General features: G+C 36.0%; 1 protein-coding gene across 1 annotated transcript; it reads left to right on the top strand.

Annotated features, from left to right (window-relative positions):
- Positions 1–230: 230 nt before the first annotated feature.
- On the top strand, positions 231–2,729 carry LOC149563289 (pentatricopeptide repeat-containing protein At5g46580, chloroplastic-like). The gene has a single exon (XM_089826636.1). The coding sequence runs from the start codon at positions 374–376 to the stop codon at positions 2,537–2,539; it is 2,166 nt and encodes a 721-aa protein (XP_089682762.1). The 5' UTR covers positions 231–373; the 3' UTR covers positions 2,540–2,729.
- Positions 2,730–21,631: the final 18,902 nt, after the last annotated feature.

The raw sequence follows: 21,631 nt of genomic DNA, 5'->3' as shown, positions 1-21,631 counted from the left end.
TAATTTGGAAACTCAATGTAAACATTTGTGCTCACATATAATATTGCACCTCTTTTTACATGCGAGTACTAATTTACGTTAATTTTAGATTTTATTATTATTAAAAACCAATACTAATTTGGAAACTCAATGTAAACATTTGTGCTCACATATAATATTGCACCTCTTTTTACATGCGAGTACTAATTTACGTTAATTTTTAATTTACTACCATCAGTCTTTGAATCGGCATGTTAAAAGTTCGAACCATAAACCCAACAATTAAATCTTTTGGATAAGAGTATATTCTGATTCTCTGTATGTTTGTAAAAGAAGGCAAGGGACAAGAAGGGCGGCAGCAAAAGGAAACGGAGCAGCAAGAGCAGAATTGATAATGTCTTTGGCCTCAACAATCCCCTCAACCGCTAATGCAGGTATTCATTCTTATCATAATCACTACTCCAGTTCTTCAGTTCCCAGAGCAAATCTAAAACTCAGGTACACTTGCGCCAGCAATCCGCATACACTACAGCGTTTTTCAATCATAAGTTGCAGCCATGGAGAAAAAGAAACGATATTCCAGAATCCATCTACAGAAGAGCAGCTTAAACCCTTAGCTCTGGAGTTTCTGAAGGCAAAACTCCCGGCCACCGATGCCCTTGACCTCAACCATGGGATATCACAGTCCAAACCAAGATCAGAGTACGTCAGAGGAAGAAATCCCAGAGCCTCAGTTCAACTTATGGAGCGCGAGAGGGGAAGTAATCCTCAAATGGCATGGCTTGGGCGCTTGAAAAGAAAATTAGATTCGTGTAAGCCAACCCAGGCGGCCATTTTTGCGGTCCTAAATTCCTTACAAGAAACCCCAAATCCCAAAACTGTGAAGGTCACTATAAATGGGTTTCAAGACTGGAAGAGAGCATATTATTTCTTTCAATGGCTCCGCAAAAATGAAGACTTTCAGATGGATACCGTGATCTATAATGTGACCTTGAAGATCCTGAGAAACGGAAGGCAATGGGACAGGGTGGAGGAGTTGGTTGAGGACATGCTTGATCAAGGGATTAAGCCGAACAACATAACTTTCTCCACAGTCATAAGTTGCGCCAGACAGTGCAATCTTCCTGACAAGGCTGTAGAATGGTTTGAGAGAATGAGTGAGACTGGGTGTGTGCCTAACGGTGTGACGTATACTACAATGCTGGATGCTTACAGTAGAGCTGGTAAAGTAGAGGAAGCCATAGATTTGTATGAGCGAGCAAGAGCAAATGGGTGGATTCCTGATGTTAAAGCATTCTCTACAATGATAAAAATGTATAATCTTGATTGGGATTTTGATGGTGCATTGTATACATTCCAAGAAATGAAAGCACTGGGAGTTCAGCCTAATTTGGTTGTATATAATACTTTGTTGGACACAGCAGCAAAGGTAGAGAAGCCAAGGGAGGCTAAAAAGCTATATGTAGAGATGATTGATGTGGGACTGAGACCTGATCAGATAACTTTAACTTGCCTTTTAAGGATATATGCTAAGGCTAAGGGGACAGGCGACGCATTGAAGCTGTTTGAAAAAATAAAAGAACAAGAATGCAAGAGGGACACCATTCTTTACAATGCCCTATTGGGCATGTGCGCTGATATAGGCCTTGTGGAGGAGGCTGTCATACTTTTTAAGGAGATGTGTGAGTCGGACAGTTGTAGGCCTGTTAGCCGTAGTTATACGGCAATGATAGGCCTCTATGCAAGTAGAGGTCAGATGGAAGACGCTGGTAGGATGTTTAATGAGATGATGGAAGCTGGATTCAGGCCTAATCTGATGGTTTGCACAAGTCTTATTCAATGCTATGGTATAAGAAAGAGATTTGATGATGTTGTGAGGACATTTGATCTTCTTCTTGATGAAGGGATCTGTCCAGATGACAAGTTTTGTGGATCTCTCTTATCAGTTCTTACTCTCTGTGAGAAGAAAGAGTTCAATAAGGTTCATCAATGCATTGAGAAAATCAATCCGGAATTGGGTGTACTTATCAAGATGTTGCAGGAAGAGGACATCATCTTATCAGCTCTTGAAGAAGAACTTGAAAATGTCTTGTATCAGGCATCAGATGATGTTCGAAAGCCCTTTTGTAATTATTTAATTGACTTGTGTTACAAGTTCAACTCACCAGAAAGAGCTCACAATTTGTTGTCCCTGGGATCATTGTTCGGAGTCTACACAGATCTTCAAACCAAGTCAAATACAGAATGGTGTTTAAATTTGCGCAGCCTTTCATTTAAAGCAGCAATTACTGCCTTTGACGATTGGATAGTCAGTCTGTCAGAATCTCTTAAAAAGGGGAAGGAGTTGCCTCCATTGCTTGGGATTCATACTGGTCATGGAAATCACAAGAACTCTTTGGATCAAAGTTTCAGGTTAGCAAATCTCTTTGAGACTCATTTAAGGGAATTGAATTCTCCTTTCGAGAAAAGTACGGAAAGAGTTGGTTGGTTTTTAGCAACAGGAGATGCAGCCACTTCGTGGCTAAGCTCAAGGAATCCATCTATGGTGATCACTGGCTAGATAAGTTGCTTTTGCTATTAATTCATATATTGTGCCAAATTGTACAATATTGTGATCTCGTTCTTCTTCAATGAGTAAATGTATGTGGGGTTTACTCCCTATTCAACCTATTGTAGATACTTCCTTCTTTGGAATCATTAGATCTATTACAGAGAACAATAAAAGCAGCTTAATTTAGATTTCATACAAAGGAAGAAATGTAACTTGAGAACAGTCTCTTTCTTCGAACAGTGAAAAGCAATCACATTTTTCTAGAAAAAACAACTTTATATTTAGGAAATGTAAATTTTTAAAAGTTAGTTATCTGCAACGTGCATAGAGGCTCTCAAAAATTTAGGAGCCTTCTTATGTTAGGGCCACAAATTTATAATGTTTTTGAGTAGTGTAAGAATTTGTCTCAGGGCCAAATTCACCCAAGATCAAGGAACTCAAACACAAGCACAACTGTAGACCAAGAGAGTATGATCAATATGAGAATATATTATCTCAAGCATGTACATACACACTAGGAGTGCTTGTATATAAAGGCCTCTAAGATGCATCTAGAATGTGTCTAGAAAAAACTAGGAGATAAGCATGACAACTAAGCACATGTCCTCCATAATGACAGGATAAGCATGATGAGGTGTCTCACGTGTGTAGATGTTGTAGACACCATGTGCTCAAATAAAGTGCTTACTCGTATGCTGTAGACACCATGTGCATAATTAGAGTGGTAACTTCTGTGTTGTCAACATGACAACTCACAAGAGTACGCATACTCCTAGGTGACTAATAAACAAATAATAAATAATGCATTAACCTAAGTAAACTTAAGTAGAGTGTAAATGGTAAATACTTATTTACACCAAGAATTAGTTATATAAATTAAAAGAAGCTGGCAGTGCAGTTCAGGAATTTTAGTCTCCAAAAGTTTACCTAGTTCAATGGGCAGGAAGATCTCAAAAATATGCACAGAGGCCCTGAAAAGCTGACACATAGACATAAAAACCTTTGAACTGGTGGAGAAAATTATAGGCCTCATTCTCCAAGTAGGGGATAGAGAGCTGTGGGATAAAAAATCAGAGATCTGATATTTATTGACTGTTAGATATAATAATGGAGATACTGCAGGGGCCCCTGCTCTTGATCTAAAGATTGATTGCAAAGATAGTATAGAAGTACTGCGCAACAATACAATCAACATGTTAGTAAAAAAGCCAGCAACAAACAAATTTGCACCCCTGACAACAAACTAAATTAAAACTTTAAAGAGAGCCAAATGCCAGATTACTGTGTTTATCCTCAGACCATGAGAGCAACAAAGAAAGAAACACAAAAAATATACCTCAATGGAACCTCAGACCACACCCCATTTCTCTTGTGCCTCCAGCGAAGCATGCCGAGTATCCACAATCTTCTTAATTCATGGTTCAACTGCATTTGGTGACCTGCCACCTCTGTAATCTGTCAAAGAAAGGACTCTCATGCTATAAATCTCCCTGTGCATACCGGTTTGGTGCAGTGATGGATCACAGAAGTGAGAACTTTGAGCTACCTTTGAAAATGATGGACATGTATTGCCAGTACTCTCTAACATACCCACATAATGCATGCAATATTTGAACTTCATTGCATGGCTACATCCATACAGACTCAGAACCCAAATATGGAGGGTTAGATGCTGAGCCTTGCCTCATATTTCAATGTTTACTGTTTTTGGGCTTGGCCTTCTGTTAAACCTGCAATAGAAATATTATAAAACTAATTTGGAGGAACAGGTGAAGAAGCCACAAAAGAATGGTCACATCTAGAAGGAGGAAAACCAGATGGGATTTTTAAATCACTGTGTGTAGCTCTGCCTTGGATCTGTGGTCAGCTGTAAGCACTTGTTCACCTAATACTCCCATGACAAAACATAGCGTTGCTAGTGGTTGGTAAGAGAAGATGCATTGCAAGTGATCATTTGAAACTCTCTTTTGTATCAAGTAAACACATCATGACCCTCTTGCAATTGCTTTGCTATGATTGCCAAAAACCTAGGAAAATGCATTGCCTTCAAGATAACACAGTTGTTTACATGCCACCACCTTAACATAGCTTGTTAACACTGTGCTGGCATAAATGAAAGCACACCTCCTTAGACTGCCTCATTACCAAAGAGTTTTATAACACAATGCTAAGCCCCAACCATCCTAGCACCATATCTGGATGCCAATATCCCAACTGTTAATTTTGAACATTCCAACTACCTGCCACGCACCATTACTATTGACATTAATGAAATGTACTCTCTTAAATATTATATTCTTTATGGCATATTAAGGGGGCTTAAAAGCTTGCTTCATTTTGAAGTTAGACTATGAGCTTGCTCTATGCCTGTGAAGTGTGGGGAAACAACATGTCAGACAGTTTGAAAGAATCCAGAAGATTTAATTAGAAGCAATCTTACAGTCAAAACCATAGCTCCCTGGATCAGGAACTTTTCTATTGGAGGCTTCAGCAATAACTTGGTTAATTATTCAAAGAAGGTTGAAAACATGGATAACCATCATTGGCCCAAATTTGCCGTGGATGAGTTGCTAGGCCAAAAGAAGAAGATTTGAAGTTAAACAGCAATTAGCTGAGCAAGTGGGACATCAATTTGCATGAATGTTTTAACATCAATGAAGAAATAAGGACTGCCATGATGTGGCACTAGTAGGTGGAAGATTCTCAAGGAAGCTTGGGAAGATAGAACTTGGATACTCTGTAATAAATGAGCAGTGGAGATGGAATGACAATTCATCATGGTTTGCACAGCTTATGAAGATATCTGATATCCATACTCAATATGAAAACAGTTTGACTGTTGGTAGTATGCTCCATTTATTTGATGAAGCTAGGATTAACCAAACTGTTAGCTTCCCGGTGAAGATTCAGAGCAGGAGGTCTGACAGCAAAAGGAGTTTGAAGATAACTTAAGGCTGTAATTCTTGGTCTTTTAGACTGTTTTGTCTTGTGAATGCCATTCAAATCATTCATGCATTTATTCATATGGCTATAAATAGTTGTAATTTGAGCTTTTTGAACTCCATCATTAGCCAAAGGTTTGGCAACAACATGAAAATGTCTTTTGCAATGTACAAACCTGATAAATATATAAGTTTTTTTAAGTACTTGAGCCTCCTCTACATATTGATTCATGTTCTAGCTGTCTCCTTCCCTTTTTCATTCCATTGGTCACTGTCAATGAATCTCCTTCCATTAGCAAGTTTGGTCAATTTTGTAAATTAGCAAGTCCTAAACCCACTATTAAAGCTTTCCATTTTGCTTCATTTTCTTAGTTACCGGATTCATGCAGATCTGGGCACAAATCCGGACGAATCCACTGTGTAAAACAAGGATCCTGCCTGGATCTGCACGAATCTGGACTTGAATCCTCAATGATCCAGCGCGACTCCTCAAGGATTGACGGGTTTAAGTGGGTCTAAGTTATTTAGTATGGCTTTTTCAAATATATATTTTGCTTTCTAGTCCTAAAATGACCCTTATATGCATCATATATACTCAAAACTGAGAGGGAAAAAAAAAAAATTAAAAAAAAAAAAAAATATATATATATATATATGAATCCTCCATGAATCCTAATTGGGGAAAAGAAAATTGCGAATCCACGGATCCGATTCATGTGCCCGAATCGGATTCGTATTCCGAATTGGTAACTAAGTTCATTTCTGTGTGAATACATAAATGTAGACTTCCTCCATAGTTAAAGTTCATTTTTGTGTGAATACATAAATGTAGACTTCCTCCATAGTTAAATATCGTTGCAATTTCTTAATGGCAAATCCACAGCTAGGTGCTCCATTAAAGTCAAGTTTATAGAAACCATCCAAAGGAGAATTCCAATGCTCCGTTCTATTCTATCTTTAATTTACTACGACTCAACTCTTGAATGAGAAAGTGCTTCAATTTTATCGGAAGAGATTCCATTTAATCGTTTAGTGAATAGAATGGATTTGTTGTTGCTTGAATTTTGAATTGAAAAACCCTTCAATGGATCATGGCCAAATATCTAGTTGATCATAGACACAGTGAAGAAGCCCATACAAAGAATCGCTTTTTATTTTACACAAGTAAAAGAGCTTTCAAAGAAGTATTGTGAAAATTACTATCACTAGCTAGATTGTGTGGACATAGATGTAGAGTTGTAGAGGGATGTTTATTCGCTCCATTACAAGGTTCTTCCAAATTGCTTCCTAGTATTGTATGGGTTCAGTATGGGACCAGGTTTGCCATGCTGTGCCTTGGGCACTTCAGGTCTCTTATGGGTTCTTTGACAAAATTACAAAAGAGCACACAAGGAACTTGAGGCAGGTCTTTGGCTGTATTTGAGGGAACTGCAGATGCTTGTCAACAAAGAAATTACTATTTTTATAACATTTTCTAAAATAAAAACCTTCAATAGACACTCCTAATTTCACTTTAATTGATAGGGGAGAAAGAGTTGCATAAGAAAGATTCATCTGTCAAAGGTGAGTGAATCTGGGTATTATTGTAAGTTACCAGTTTGAATTTGGTACCAAGGTCAAAGTTTGAGAACTGGTTTGCAAGTTTGTGAAAAGTTTGGAAAGGGGTTCGGGTTCGTTAGTACAAAAACACACACACACACACACATATATATATTTATGAAGCATGAGTTCAAATTAGAATTTAGCATGGTAGCATAAAAACATTTCAACAACAAAAACGCTATAAACTTGTGATCATAGAGATTGCACCATCATATAGTTCATTGGTTCAAGTAACAAGTTCAACATCAAAGATTCAAAACATTAAAAATAAATCATAGCATCAAGTTAAAGTATCACTGTTTCACATTCATTGTTCAAATAATGGAATAAAAAGCTATTAATATTCTAAGTTCTACTATCTTCATCTTCTTCTTCTCCAGCATTAGTTGACTTAGCAATAGAGCTAAGGCCAATGGGATCAGGAGCAGCAACAATGGTATTGGCATCAAATTATTCAAAATCATCTAGTGTTTTCGGCATGGTCCACCTGGGTTTGAACTGGGTTCTAAGCAGTTTGAACTAGCAGGGAAAAATGGAACTCTGCCCAGACCACCCAGTGAACCAGACCCAAAATGTGGACCAATTTGAACCTGGGCTGGGCTGGGGGGGTCCAGGGGTGAACCCTGGTAACTTAGGTATTATTCCATTGAAATGATCATCATTATTCACTGAGTATTATTAATTCATACCATCACAGGAATCTGCATTGGAGAGTGATGATCATTTCGAGAGCATCATAGCTGTGAACCTGATCTGGATGATCGAAACATTAAAGAGTAGATGATAGATTTCTGGTTTTGTATTTTGTTTGCATATCAGCATGAAACTATCAATGTTTTTGAAGTTCTATATGTAATGATAATCTAATATGATTATATGAGATATGTAGTGTGATTTTTGAACTCTTTGACTCTATATAACACAATGACATTAGTGATTTGAGATTTTGATTTGTCTATTTGAACTTTAAATTTCTTAGTTGATGTTATAACTTAAGCTTTTCCATTGTTCTTGTTTCCAAAATTCTATGTGATGATATTGTTTTTGGATTATAAAATTTAATTAAAAAAATTGGTCAAAAGTACCTCCTGTCTCCTATTTTTCAGAAATAGCCATACCACTAGTGGTACTGGTCTCCTAAGTCTCCAAGCTCCCTTGCCTCCTAGTGACCTTGATAAAAAATAACTAATAGTTGTAGTTTAGCAGTTGTTTCATCTGCATTGAGTTGGCTTAAAATTCATGCATTATCATCTCTTTGGCGACATACAACATCAAAAAAAATGCTAGGAGTTCTAGTTTAGCAGTTGTTTCATCTGCATAGATTTCTCTTAGTATTGATGGGACATCATTTTTTGGTAGAAGTTATTGTTGGTATTGTAGTCAATGTGAAAGAAAATATAAGTGCTTTGTAGAGAGAACAGTCACTTTTAAGCTATTCCCAGCTTAGGAAATAGAGTTCGTGTAGGGCTGCATAAAAAGGGTCACCAAAACAATACATACTGAGATATATGAAAGAAGAATGGGAAAATATTAACATGGTAAGTAGTAGAGCAAAGGAAAGAGCACATAATTTTTCTAAGAAAGGATCATAGGAATCTCCTGCCGACTCAATGAACCAGCTAGTTTACATCCTTTCTTGCCACCATAATCTTCTTTGAAATAGAATACCCCATCTATCTTGTGTAAAAGAGGGTCACTAGCAAATGCCTTCAAGAATGAGGCAATGGAGCATGTAGACGAGAGCATTGCTCTCTGCATTTATAGCAATGGGTGTCCCTTCAATCTTCTTAAATGACCATATTGGTGGGATGTGGTGACAATAATTACCAATGCACTAGCTGATTACATCAATCATGGGCATGAAAAAGTGTATTCAATCTTATTGGCAAAAGGTAAAAGCTTCCATAGAGGTATCATTCAGAGCAATCAAAGATACATGGCCCTAAATAGGAGTGTCCATTTTATATTAATGAAAGGATGTAAAGTAAAAGATCACTAATCAATGTAATTGCGGTGTCCACTAAAGGGGCAACTTTTTGAAGGCAAATGATCGTGAGGGGCAAGTCAAGAATATAACTTTAATTTCCAATGTCATCATACAAGACTTTGAAATAGCAGGCCTCAAAAATGTTGTTTAAGACGCAACACTAAAATTGTAGGGTAGCAAGTTCAACAATGGAGGATATATATGAGCATATTTATTAGATATCATGTCATCCATGCTTGATATTGTAAAAGATTGGCTTAAAGTGTGGATGGGTCAAAGAAATCCATAGGGAGCTTGTGGAGATTGAAATGTTTGTGACATATCATTATATGCCACAAGACATCTTTAGAACCTTCAACTTGGAGTTGGGGAAGGTGTTTCAATTTTAATTTTAATATTTTCAATATATTATTTATTTAAATTTTTATATGCTAAGTTGCCATTTTAAATTTTTTTAATTTGTTTTGTTCTTGACATCATGAAGTTGTCGAGACTTGATTTACATCACTCAAAATTGTCATGAGCTGACGTGTGAAGGTGCATGAGGGCATTTGAGTGTCATGGTCGTCAACACTCTTTGGAGTGTATGAAGGCAACCATGAACAAAAAGAGTCCAAAAAGTCAAGGCATTGATCCTAGATGATGGGTGGTGGACTCATCAAATACATTTTGAGTTTCATTGAGCCCATCATAAATATGATTGGGTATGCAAATATGATCGACCAATTATGATGACATGTGTTCTATGAGTCAAAAAAAGACCATAATAGAAGCCATGGATCATGACTTTATAGAAGTGCTATCCAAAAGAGTGAAAAGGATCGGATGAATATTGATTGTTGGAACTTGATGACCACACCCTTGCATCTATTAGGATTTGTTTTGGCCCCAAAGTATTATAGAGCTTGTTGATCACACCCTTGCATCTCTCAGGATTTGTTTTGCCCCCAAAGTATTATAGAGCTAGCAAAGAGATACTTTCCTTGCCAAGGAGAGTGGAAGATTAGAGATGAAAAGGTTGCTATTTGATACAAGACTACATTCAAATAAATATTTTCAAACTATCGATATACAAAAAGTGCCGCCTTATCTAAGTTTGCCCACTTCATATTCTCAGAAGTCATGATGTTTGCATTCCTTAAGACAAGTATTCATAATATGCTCTTGAATAGTGGTACTTACATGGCAAAGGCTCTATATTCCTGCAGCCTCTTGCAGTAAAAGTTCTATTTCAAGTGTACATGTTTTTCTTTATAAATTTACCAACTTCACTTTTCTTTTACCTTAATTATTATAATTTATTCTTTTCAATTGAAAATGCTGTATGTAAATCCAACAAGTTGCAAGCTATTCTTTAGCTGAGTGGAGTTGAGAATGTATTCTTCTGTGCAGCTAAGGATTTGGACTTCGTGCATTCTGATTTGTATCTCTTGTTATGTAAGTGATGAGATAGTTGGAGGGGGGAGGATGGGTTACCGTAAAGGATGAAGGCTGGGGCTGTGAAGCCTGGGTGGCTTGCCTAAAGAATGTTAGGAGGATTGGGATTTAACTCTTGCATGTGCTGACTTAGATGTTGTTCTTGCACAGCTTGCCCAAGTCTCTATCAATGAAGCAACTTCTACATATGATGTGAGTAGTGGAAGTGGCATTGCAGCTGATTGTCATTTGAATGAAGTCGAACCAAATGTTGACTATCATGCTCTTGATGAAGACATTAAAGAACCATATGAATATTGATTGTAATTTTCATTTGTATTGATCTCCGATTCTTTGAGAAATCACTGAATAATGAATTTTGAATTTATGAGGGTACCTGGTATGTATTACATATATATATTAGAAGATTGAATTTATGAGTATTACTTTTACACATACAAAAGAGCCCATACCTGTACCTGGGAAAATTTTTCTGTACTGGGATGGTTGAACCTTGAACCCATACTTGCCTCCTTGCTAGGACCAGAAACATAAATGTGCTGTACCTTCTTGGTTTCTGAAATGTTATTTTGTATCAGAACAGGTCAGATGACTATGTTATGTACAGTGAAGCGGTTCCATGTGAATGAACTGTTGATTTTCAGAAAGAGCTGTTGAGAATGCTGAAAGAGGATCTGAATCCAATCAGGGAGGAAGACGGGGGAGGACTGGTAAAAAAAAATGAGAGTTTTAGGACTTCATCAAAATACTAGAGGCACTTGAAAAATTGAGTGCCAGCATGTTGATTAGAAAATTGAGGAAGCACATTACTGTTCAACCTACCCTAATACTCCTCGTCTGATGCATCAACATATGCAAATTTAAAGTGGGCACACAAGAACAAATGAAGTCAGGTCATATTACATGTTTTGGAGGAGGCAGAAAACTAACAAGTGAATGGGAAACAAAATTCTTATTTTGTTAAAGACTAGAATAATTAAATTTTTATTTTATTTTTTAGTTTGAAGAAGAAATTGCAGAATGAATTTATTTCAAGTATTGGTTCAACCACAATCGTTTTGAACAATCAGGTTCAGATTTCTCTTCTAATTTGAGGAGAATGTAGGTTCAAAGCTTTGCCTTTTTACGTGAGAGTAAACTGCTTGAAGAAGATTTTCCTTACAAAGAAAGAACTTAAGAAGTAGCTTTAGGATGGGGTTTCTTTCTAAATAGAGACAAACTAGTTTACTCCAAAGATAAGGATCTTCCTTGGGAAGCGTAGATTCCTTAAATGCAAAGCATGGAATGTGATTCCTTAAGCATATCTATTTCAAAGAAAATCTGCTTCCTTAGGAGGGCAGATTGATGAAAAGCAATACATGAAATGTGCTTTGATTTAATGGTTAAGGTTTAGTTGATTATAGGCCTAATGAAGAGACCTTTCAGAGGCTGAGTTAAGATGGTAGCTAGCATTAGTAAAAGGAGAAATTATGGATAAGTTCCTTTTCTTGAAATATTTATAGATGTGTGTTTTTCTGTTGTTTTTTATACCATCATATGCTGCTTAAGTGTTTGTTGTACCTTGATGTTGTGCAAGGCAGGATACAAGATGTTGAAACAATCATAATTAGAACATTTTAGTGCATTTATATTTGAGGAATGGAGCTACCAGTTTTCTAGCACTCTGTTATCTTGGTTTATGTATTGCTGAATTCACCATCTTGCTTTGAAAGATCATTGTTGTCCTGTTTTTGCATAGCAATGAACCGGAACATAGTAGCATTCTAGGTCAAGATTCAAAATTTAATTTTTTAATACAAATTCTGACAATTATCTCTTTTTAAGAGTAATAAAGTAGTTTCCAATGAGTATGATTATCATAGTTTAAATTATCTTGGGTAGATAGCTGAGGTTGCAGGTTATATATAACTGCAGCAGGAAGTCAGAGGTATATTTGATATTAGAAGTGATATCTGGCTGGTCACTTGATTGAAAAATTAAATTGTTTTAAGTTTCCTATCCTCAAGCCATCATTATTTGTGTGTTTGGTTTGTTGGCAATTTGGAATAATTGTTTAAGATATAGAGTAACTGTTAGGTTATTCTCTGTGGGTCGTTATGAAATCTTCTTTATTCATTTTGAGGGTCCTTAATATTTCTTATATGGCGACTAAAATCTCTAAAGTAAAATTTTTCCAAAACCCTGCTTTAGGGCCTGAAATCAGTAGATCATTCTTCTTGTGCATATTTAGGACTGAAATATTTTCCAGCTTTACTTGGCATATTTTACTGAGGCAATCTTAACTAGGAACATTGAGCCTAAGATTATTTTGAATGCCAAGTTGAATGATCTCCGAGAGAGATTAATTATATAATTTGTTGTCTTTTTAGTTTAGGATTATATTAAATTGTAAGCAAAGTTATTTCATATTTTCTCTTCCTGGTTTGGAATTTCTGCTGAATTTCTTCTCTCGTACAAATGAACATTTAGGTGTTTATTTATAGATCTTTGAAACTGGTTTCTTCATTAAGTTACTCAAAACCAGGGATGGTACAAAATTACTTATTGACAGTTGCTGGTTTAGTAAATATGGTATTCCATTAATCTTAAGCTAGAATCTGCTTCTGTAACCTATTCCTGAGTTGAGAGATGGGTATGAATAGATGTTCTTCCAAAAGTTGGGATTCAGGGATGTCAAATGGGATGTATGGGAGATATGCACAAATTTTAATGTGTTTGGAGAAAAGTTGGAAATAATGTTGTCATTGATGTCAAAGGAGGAAGACAAACCATTCCAATTGAAATAGTAGTCATTGATGTCATCATCAAAGCAGAAATTTCTAGTTCAAGAAGAAAATTACTGTTCGTGGTTATGCCCAAAAGCCACTAATCAATTGAATGGAATATATATATTACTCAATTTAATGAGATCAGTAATGATGCTAATATCTGGCCACCTTTGCTAGCATCCAAGTTTTGGCATAGTTGCAAGGAAGATCTAAATGTTAGCTGGCCTATCTTTTGCTGGATTATTGGAGTTTATAGAATGCTCAAGTTATATATATATATATATATATATATATATATATATATATATATATATATATATATATATATATATATATATATATATATATATGAAGGTTGACTCATATCATATAGCTGAGTATACCCCTGCTGGCCAACACATTATAAGAAAAAGGCAGTGGCTGAAACAAAAGTATAATTTAAACTTTTGTTTGGCCTACCCTTTTGAAAAGTTTCCTTCCTTTAAACAGGCTGTCCCTCCCAGAGTTGCATCCCTTGGCACTTGAAGTTGTATAAATAGATGCCAAAGTGGGAGGTTAGGGGCTGTGAAATAGAATGCAGTATCAATTGATTTAGATTAGAAAAAAGAGTGCATGGAGAGAAGATTGATGTCATTGTCAAAGCAGAACTCATTGAGAAAATTGCTGTTTTTGGTTATGGCTAAAGGCCTCTAATCAATTATATGTTGAATTTAATATATTTATATATATTAATCAAGTTTGAGACTGATTTATGTAAGTGGCACTGATGAAAGGGAGTTGGAGACTTAAGGATACTAATGGCTGACCTCCTTTGCCAGTGCCCAAGTTTTGGCATAGTTGCAAGGAAGATCTAAATGTAATCTGGCCGATCTAATGCTGGATTATTAGAGTTTTTGGATGCCCAAGTTATATACATATAATACATCATTTATGGGCAGCCATGTAGAAAAATATGAAGTTTGACTCTTACCATGCTAGCTGAACCTACCCCTGCTGTGGAACTCATTATAAGGAAAATAAGTGCTAAAACAAAGTAAAATCCATTCTTTTATATGGCCAACCCTTTCTAAAAGTTATCCTCATTTAAACAAGCCACCCCTCCTTTAGTTGCATTGCTGGCCAATTGAAGGGGTATAAATAGACGAGAAAGAGGGAGGCTAGGGAGTGTGAAATAGAATGCAATATCAATTTATCTGGAGCAGAAAAAAGAGCAGATGGAGAGAAGATATGAACAGAAATATATGTGAAGGATTAAGAAATATTTATGAGTCCATTGTCAGACTTATGTAAGATAATTTAACCAGAATTATGGAATGTTTTAATTTTTTTTTATGATATATGAAGAATGTATGAGGAGACATGAAGTGATCGTGAACAAAGTCAGAAGAAATTAAGAGCACTTTTCTGAGTTTAGCAAGCAAAATATGGTACAAGCAGATTTATGAATGCAAGGAAGTGGAACAAGAGCTCTGCAGAGCTAGAGTCCCTGCCTTGTAGAAGAAAAGGAAACTAAAAAGCATTGCAAAAAGAGTGCATTATAATATGTTAAAAATTTGGAGGGAACATTGTCATTGGTAAGACATTAGACATCATCTGTTGTCTGATTTGGATATTAAATGTTTCAAGTCGCTTGTTGAAGAAAGCAAATGAAACCTTCATTCTTAAAAAAATTGAACATTAGTCTTCTTATTCAAACATCCATATAAGGAAACATAAGAAAATATTGTTATTGAAGCAAGTATCCATGTCCATACCTGATTTTGTTGAAACCATAGTATTGTCTATTGCAATTTATTTATTTTATATTTGCACATATTGTGCAAATGTATTTGCTATGTCAAAATATATGGACTGTTTATCGAATGTAATGCAATGAATAAAACTATTCATTTTTTCTGTCTGAATTTCATTCTGAATTTTACAATAAAAATAAAAAACGATGCTAAAGAAATAATACATAAACAACGAATAACAATTGTTTTTTTGTTAAATGTAAAAAGTCAAAGTAAGAAACTTTATGACATTCAACAAATAGTTCAGCTGTCTTGTCAAGCCGATAGGCTTCACTCCTTGGAAAACCTTGGCTGATTTGTTCGGATTTTCTGAGGGTATTACGGCGGAAACAAAAAAGCAATGTCGTGACACCAGGTAAACAAAACAACATGAATGACAGAACATATATTAGATTTTCTGACAAGATAGTTGTTAACGTTCGAGGATCATCCCATTTTTTAGGAGGAGATTGCAGGAAATAAAAGTGCGGCTTTAGGTAGATATTTTTGGGAGAAAATAAGTTTGTTTGCAAAATGCAGGTGAAGGGTTCCAATTCATCTCATATTTCTTCGACCCTTGTAATGGCGGAAGTCGAGGTGCTCTGGAAATTTGTAGAAATTAGGAGATCTAAAAGGAGGAATCTACCAGTCTACAATTTTCTGTGATGAATTTTGAGCTCGCTTTTGTCGTCAGTTGCTTCTGTCATCAGTCTTTTCTCTGTATTTTCGTTAGGGTTGTTCTGTATATATTTGACAATGCCTGCATTGGATTACCAGTTGCAGCACAACATCGAAGATCTCCAAATTCTCAAGTCTCTTTTCGCTGGCCATGAATTTGTTTTTTTCTAGTAAAAAATTATCGGTCAATTGATGTTTTCTTTATAAGAAAGAATTATGCTTTATATTATAAATTCTTTAATGTATAACGTCCTATAAAATTTTCTTTTAGTCTTTGACAAGACTTCAATACATAGATTTATATTTGGATAAGTTGTTTCAATTAATTAATTGTACCTGTTCATGGTTTTAATACAAAAAGTTGCCACTTATTGCCATTTGTTTGGTAGGAAGCAACAATTTGGAGATTTTTTCTTGTCTGGAATTAGTAATTTCTTTATTTTGGCACAACATTGGGCTTAGCTAACTATGGGATGGCTTTAATGGGTTATATTTGAAGGCAGGGAAGGGGTAACTCATGCAATCACTTATATTTTTACCATTCTGTTACATATATACTCTATAGTGAAATCATAGCTTCATATATTTTTTTCGGTACAGTCCAACAATTGTCTTTCATGATCTTTTTCTCTTGAACACACAATGAACACCTATTCCAAGCTGAGGTGCTGATGTCACCAAAGGTTACCTATGCGAGGCAGGTGAGAGTGAAGTTGAGCAAACAACTCAAAAGCTGGCAGTCTTTAATGGTATACCTAAGCCCATAATTTTAACTTTCTTTAATATATATATAAACTCTTTGAAATAATATTATTAAAATTCATTCAAATACTATCTAAATAACTTGTTGTTGCCTCCTATAATGATTTTCTCTCCATTGTGATATCATTGTACAAAGAATTCCAATAGTAAAAGAAATTGCGTTCTGCTTTTTGCTTTTGTTTGTAATAAACTGTAGTGACAGATTGTGTAGTATCATTTGATTTCTATTTCAAATTTTTACTACTCGATGGTTTGTGGTTTGATATCATAACTAGCACTTGCACCAGAAGAGGGTGCACGAGATACACTAATAAGTTTTAACAAAAAAATAATTTTGAAGAGAAATATAATTGAAAGAGGGATTTCAAATTTGATAGCATAAAATTAAATCTATATTTAGAATGATGCATATACCCATGACTACCTACTAGAAATATAAGAGGCATAATTGAGAGGGAAGGGGTGAATCAGTTAACACAAAAATAAATCCTAGATCACTTAGATCTCAATACAAATCAAAACCAAACTCTACCGAAATTGAAAGTACTGTTGTAACTTAGTTAGCACTGAATCACTCGACAAACACTAAGAAAATCTATTATTCAGTAATTACTGAAATAAATGCTTCTTAAGATGTTTAATATTGTGATGTGAATATCAGGATTTAACTGTGTGATTTTGAGTCAAACTCGATGACCCATGTTTCATGAGTAGTGATTCAACATGAATCCATCTCCCATGAGAATAAATGGAACACTTAGCACTTATTGGATCTAGGTGAGAATAAATGGAACACTTAGCACTCATTGAAATCACCTAGATCCAATGAGTGCTAAGTGTTCCATTTATTCTCATGAGAGATGGATTCATGTTGAATCACTACTCATGAAACATGGCTCATCGAGTTTGACTCAAAATCACACAGTTAAATCTTGATATTCACATCACAATTTGACTAGCTGTGAAAATCATGTCCTACTTATCAATGTTTAATATTATTAACCACAATTAACTTAGTTGCAAAACATAAAGCAAATAACATGAACACATATGACACCAAGATTTAATGTGGAAACCCAATTTGGAAAAACCACCAATTGCAACTACTTACTGTTTTTTACTATTCTGAAGTGAGCCCTGTTAGGAGCTAACCCTATCGAAGGTTACAAAACACACTGTTAGATGTGACCCTGCTAAAGGATTTAATCACTCTGTTAGGAGTGGCCTTGTTAGAGGTCTTTAGACACTTCAATTTAGAAATGCCACCTTGTTAGAAGATTTGACAAATGGTTGTTGAGCTAACTCTGTTAAGAGATTTGATACACTGCTACAATTATTAGAGAGTAACAATGATACAACCTAATTGTTGATGCACTTGTATTGCTGATTTTAAATCTCTATTCTGGCTTGAATACTTGATCCTCCTTAATTAGATAAAACTGTGCAACTCGATCAATTCAAGATACTCTGCTATCCTTCCAATTCGCTTCCTTGGTTTTTCTTTTCAATCCCATGCTTCTCTCTTTCAATCCCACAACTTGACCTTATACTTATATCTTTTGCCTTGTCAAGTCGGCTTGAATACACTTACAAATACTCAATATTCATCCCTTAACTTGGCTAGACTTAACAAATAAATTCATCAAACTAAATATGCCAATTCAAAAGAATTCTTCGTTAGCTGACCCAACTTGGTCAACACTAACTTTGAAAACACTTTCTTCAAACTTCCTTTGTTAACCACGTGAACGCGTTTAACACTGCATCCTGAAATGAATTCCTTTGGTAATTGAGTGAGCTCAATTAACACTAGTTCCATGCCAACTTCTCTTTGGTGTCCGAGTGAACTTAGTAGACACTGTCTTCTTACGAAATTTCTTTGGTGCTTGAGTGAAGCTCGACACATACTGCCTCTGAACTTGGTTTACTCTAGAATGCTTGACAAAAACTAGAAATTGTCTTCATTGCCCGAGTGAGCTCAACAGACACTGATTGGTAAAGACTTGACATTTTTTGTAACATCAAAGATGATATACAATTGAACAATTGTTTTCAACAATGTCCCTCTTTGGCATTGATGGCAACACAACATGCCATAATACAATGCAATTTTAGAGAAAACTAAAAGTAAGGATAATATCCTTAGTTTCATTCTTATTCTCATCCATGAGAACTCCCTCTGGCAATGTGAACTCCCTCTCGTAACAATCTCTGATTGCTGTGGTTGCAATATCAAGCTTTCCATCTTTGATATCAACTGAAGTTCATTCTCCCTCTTTGACATCTTTGATATATAAAAAATATCTTTGATATATGACAACAAACTCTCTCTATCAGACATAAAATTTGTTCGATGTATGACAAAACTCTCCCTCTTTGACATCTCATGCCAAAGATAAGATTCAGTGAACTTCCATGTACCTGATGTATTGATTCATATGCAATCCACCTTTTACAATATTGCATCAACTTGACTGATCTTCAACATGCTTGGTTGATGCATCACTAAGATCTGATTAGTGAGCTTCAGATAGGGGAATCACCCCTAACTTACCTTTTAGATACAAAAATGCATCCTTAGGTAATGACTTGGTGAATATGTCTACAATTTGTTCTATTGTATTCACATATTCCAATCTTACTTCCTTATCTTGCATCAATTCTCTTAAGAAAGGATATTTAATTGCAATGTGCTTGGTTTTTGTATGCATCACAGGATTCTTGGAAATGTTAATTGCACTGGTGTTATCATAGAAAACAACTGGATCCATGATCTCTTCCGTCACACCTGTCAACAATTTTTTGAACTAAACAATATTTAAACAATTGATTACTGCAACAACATATTCTGCTCTTGCTGTTGACTGAGAGATACAATTTTGCTTCTTTCTTGTCCACGATACTCGCCTCTTTCCAAGAAAGAATGCTACACTACTAGTGCTCTTCCTATCATCAATGCTTATTGCCCAATCAACATCAGTGAATACTTTCAATTCAAAGTTTTCTCCTTTTTTATACCACAAACAATAATCTTCAGTACCTTTTAGATAACTCATGATTCTTTTGATTGCCATCATATGATTTTCTTTTGGATTAGCAAGGAATCTTGCCACCATTCCAATAGCTAATGCTATATCAGGTCTTGTATGCACCACATACTGAAGTTTTCTAATCATTGATCTGTATGTAGTCTAATGTACTTCTTTTGAATCATCATATTTGGAAAGCTTCAGTCCAGTTGACATAGATGTTCCAAATATTCTAGAATCTTCCATTCCAAACTTCTTTAGTATCTCCTTGATGTATTTTGATTGAGTAATATAGATACCATCCCTCTTCTGTTGAATTTGCAAGCCAACAAAGAATTTGATTTCTCCAAACATTGACATTTCAAATTTCTTACTCATTTCCTCAGAAAAAGATTTGCACAAATCATCATTTCTAGTAAACAATGTATCATCCACAAAGATTTCTGCCAACGCAATCTTCTTATCTGGTCCTTCTTTGATGTATAGATTGCTTTTTTGAAAACCAATCTTTATGAGATACTTGTGCAATCTCTCATACCAGGCTCTGGTGGCTTGTTTGAGACCATACAAAGCTTTAGGTTGCTCAATGTAGACTTCCTGTTCTAAGATTCTATTCAAGAATGCTGATTTCATGTCCATCTGATACACTTTCAATCCTTTCTGTGCTACATATGCAAGGAGTGTTCTAACACATTCAAGTCTAGCAATATGATCAAATGTTTCCCCATAGTCAATACCTTCCTCTTGAGCATAGCCCTTGCAAACTAGTCTTGTCTTGTTTCTTGAAACTTCTCCATTCTCATTCAACTTATTTCTGTATACCCATTTTGTGCCAATTACATTCTTATCCTTGGGTCTAGGAACAAGAGTCCAGGTCCTATTCCTTTCAATCTGATCAATTTCTTCATTCATAGCTTCAATCCAACTTTCATTCTCTTTTAGACCTAGATTGGGGTCCTCCCCCTTTAGACTCGAATTGGGCCATGATCGAGCGCACCCAGACTCTGCTCCTCTGTAGGATTATCAGATGTCATAGATCTACCCTCCATAGTATTATTTTGGTTGAGTTTGGAGCTCACCCATTCATGCTTGCAGCCATTTTTGACCTGATCTGGTTTCGCCATCATCTTCATGGCTTTGCAGACTCGGTTGAAGGCCAACACAGATACCCTTACTTAGCCTATTGCTCCTTAGTTGTTATTGTAGACTCTAATCCAACCACTAGATCTTGCTGTTGGTATGCTCAGGTTACTATTCTATTGAGATCAGTTGGGATTGACATTGACCGTATCCCTCCCTACCAGTTCTCTTTGGACGTTCCTGCTCATCTACTCCCCTCTCGGCAAGAATTGAATGGGCATGTTAGACTCGACATCTATAGACAAAATATTATACGGACCTGGATTGATCCTCTAGGGAGACTACGTCCAAGGATGGCTTTCTACGCCGAACACTTATTAGATATTTGAGATGCGATTATTGTACGCCCTAAGTACTTACAGTGATATTGGACACACACTCTACATATCTCCCTTGGCTCCTTCAAGGTGAGCTTGCATAGACTCCAGATCTAGGTTGATCACCATATTTACTAAAGAGGATTGGGTGTGTGGACTTTGTACCTTAGCAAAGACATAATCCGAGATCCATTTTCTTTTTAGATGCCCCATATACTATGAGATTAAAGGGAGATTTTATTGTCTATTTAGGGATTGCAGATCCCTCTCGAATTTTTTTAGGTACACAGAACAACATTGCATTGCACTCTATCTCTGCGAGTCCTTACAACTTTGCAACCATACTTTATAGCTATCATCTCCCAGGAGTCAGACTCAGGCACAACTTATTACAACCTTCTCGCCCTTACCTGCGGCTCAGGGTGTGAAGCGACCGTACAGTTTCCCTAACATGGGCCATTCTAGATCTATGAGACTCTGCAGGGGACCTCTTCACCAGCGACACTACTCTCATAGCACTCATCCTTATCATAGGGCCTTAGGTAGCTGCCTAGATTAGTTGGTGTTGGGCCTTTTCCCTATGAGGATGGATACCTAATCTTTTCCATGATGTCTCCTGCTTTCTTATTCATTTGTTGTACTTGTTATTTTGTGGACACCATTTGTC

This window comes from Cupressus sempervirens, chromosome 4 (assembly GCF_028749045.1).
Source record: "Cupressus sempervirens isolate cs-2001-9-10 chromosome 4, ASM2874904v1, whole genome shotgun sequence".
Taxonomy (NCBI): Eukaryota; Viridiplantae; Streptophyta; class Pinopsida; order Cupressales; family Cupressaceae; genus Cupressus; species Cupressus sempervirens.
Note: the sequence above shows the minus strand (reverse complement) of the source record. Positions and strands in the feature narration are given on the sequence as shown.

Bases quoted from the DNA above. Each gene is read 5' to 3' on its own strand.
- LOC149563289 (XM_089826636.1), top strand. From the start codon at position 374: ATGTCTTTGGCCTCAACAATCCCCTCAACCGCTAATGCAGGTATTCAT.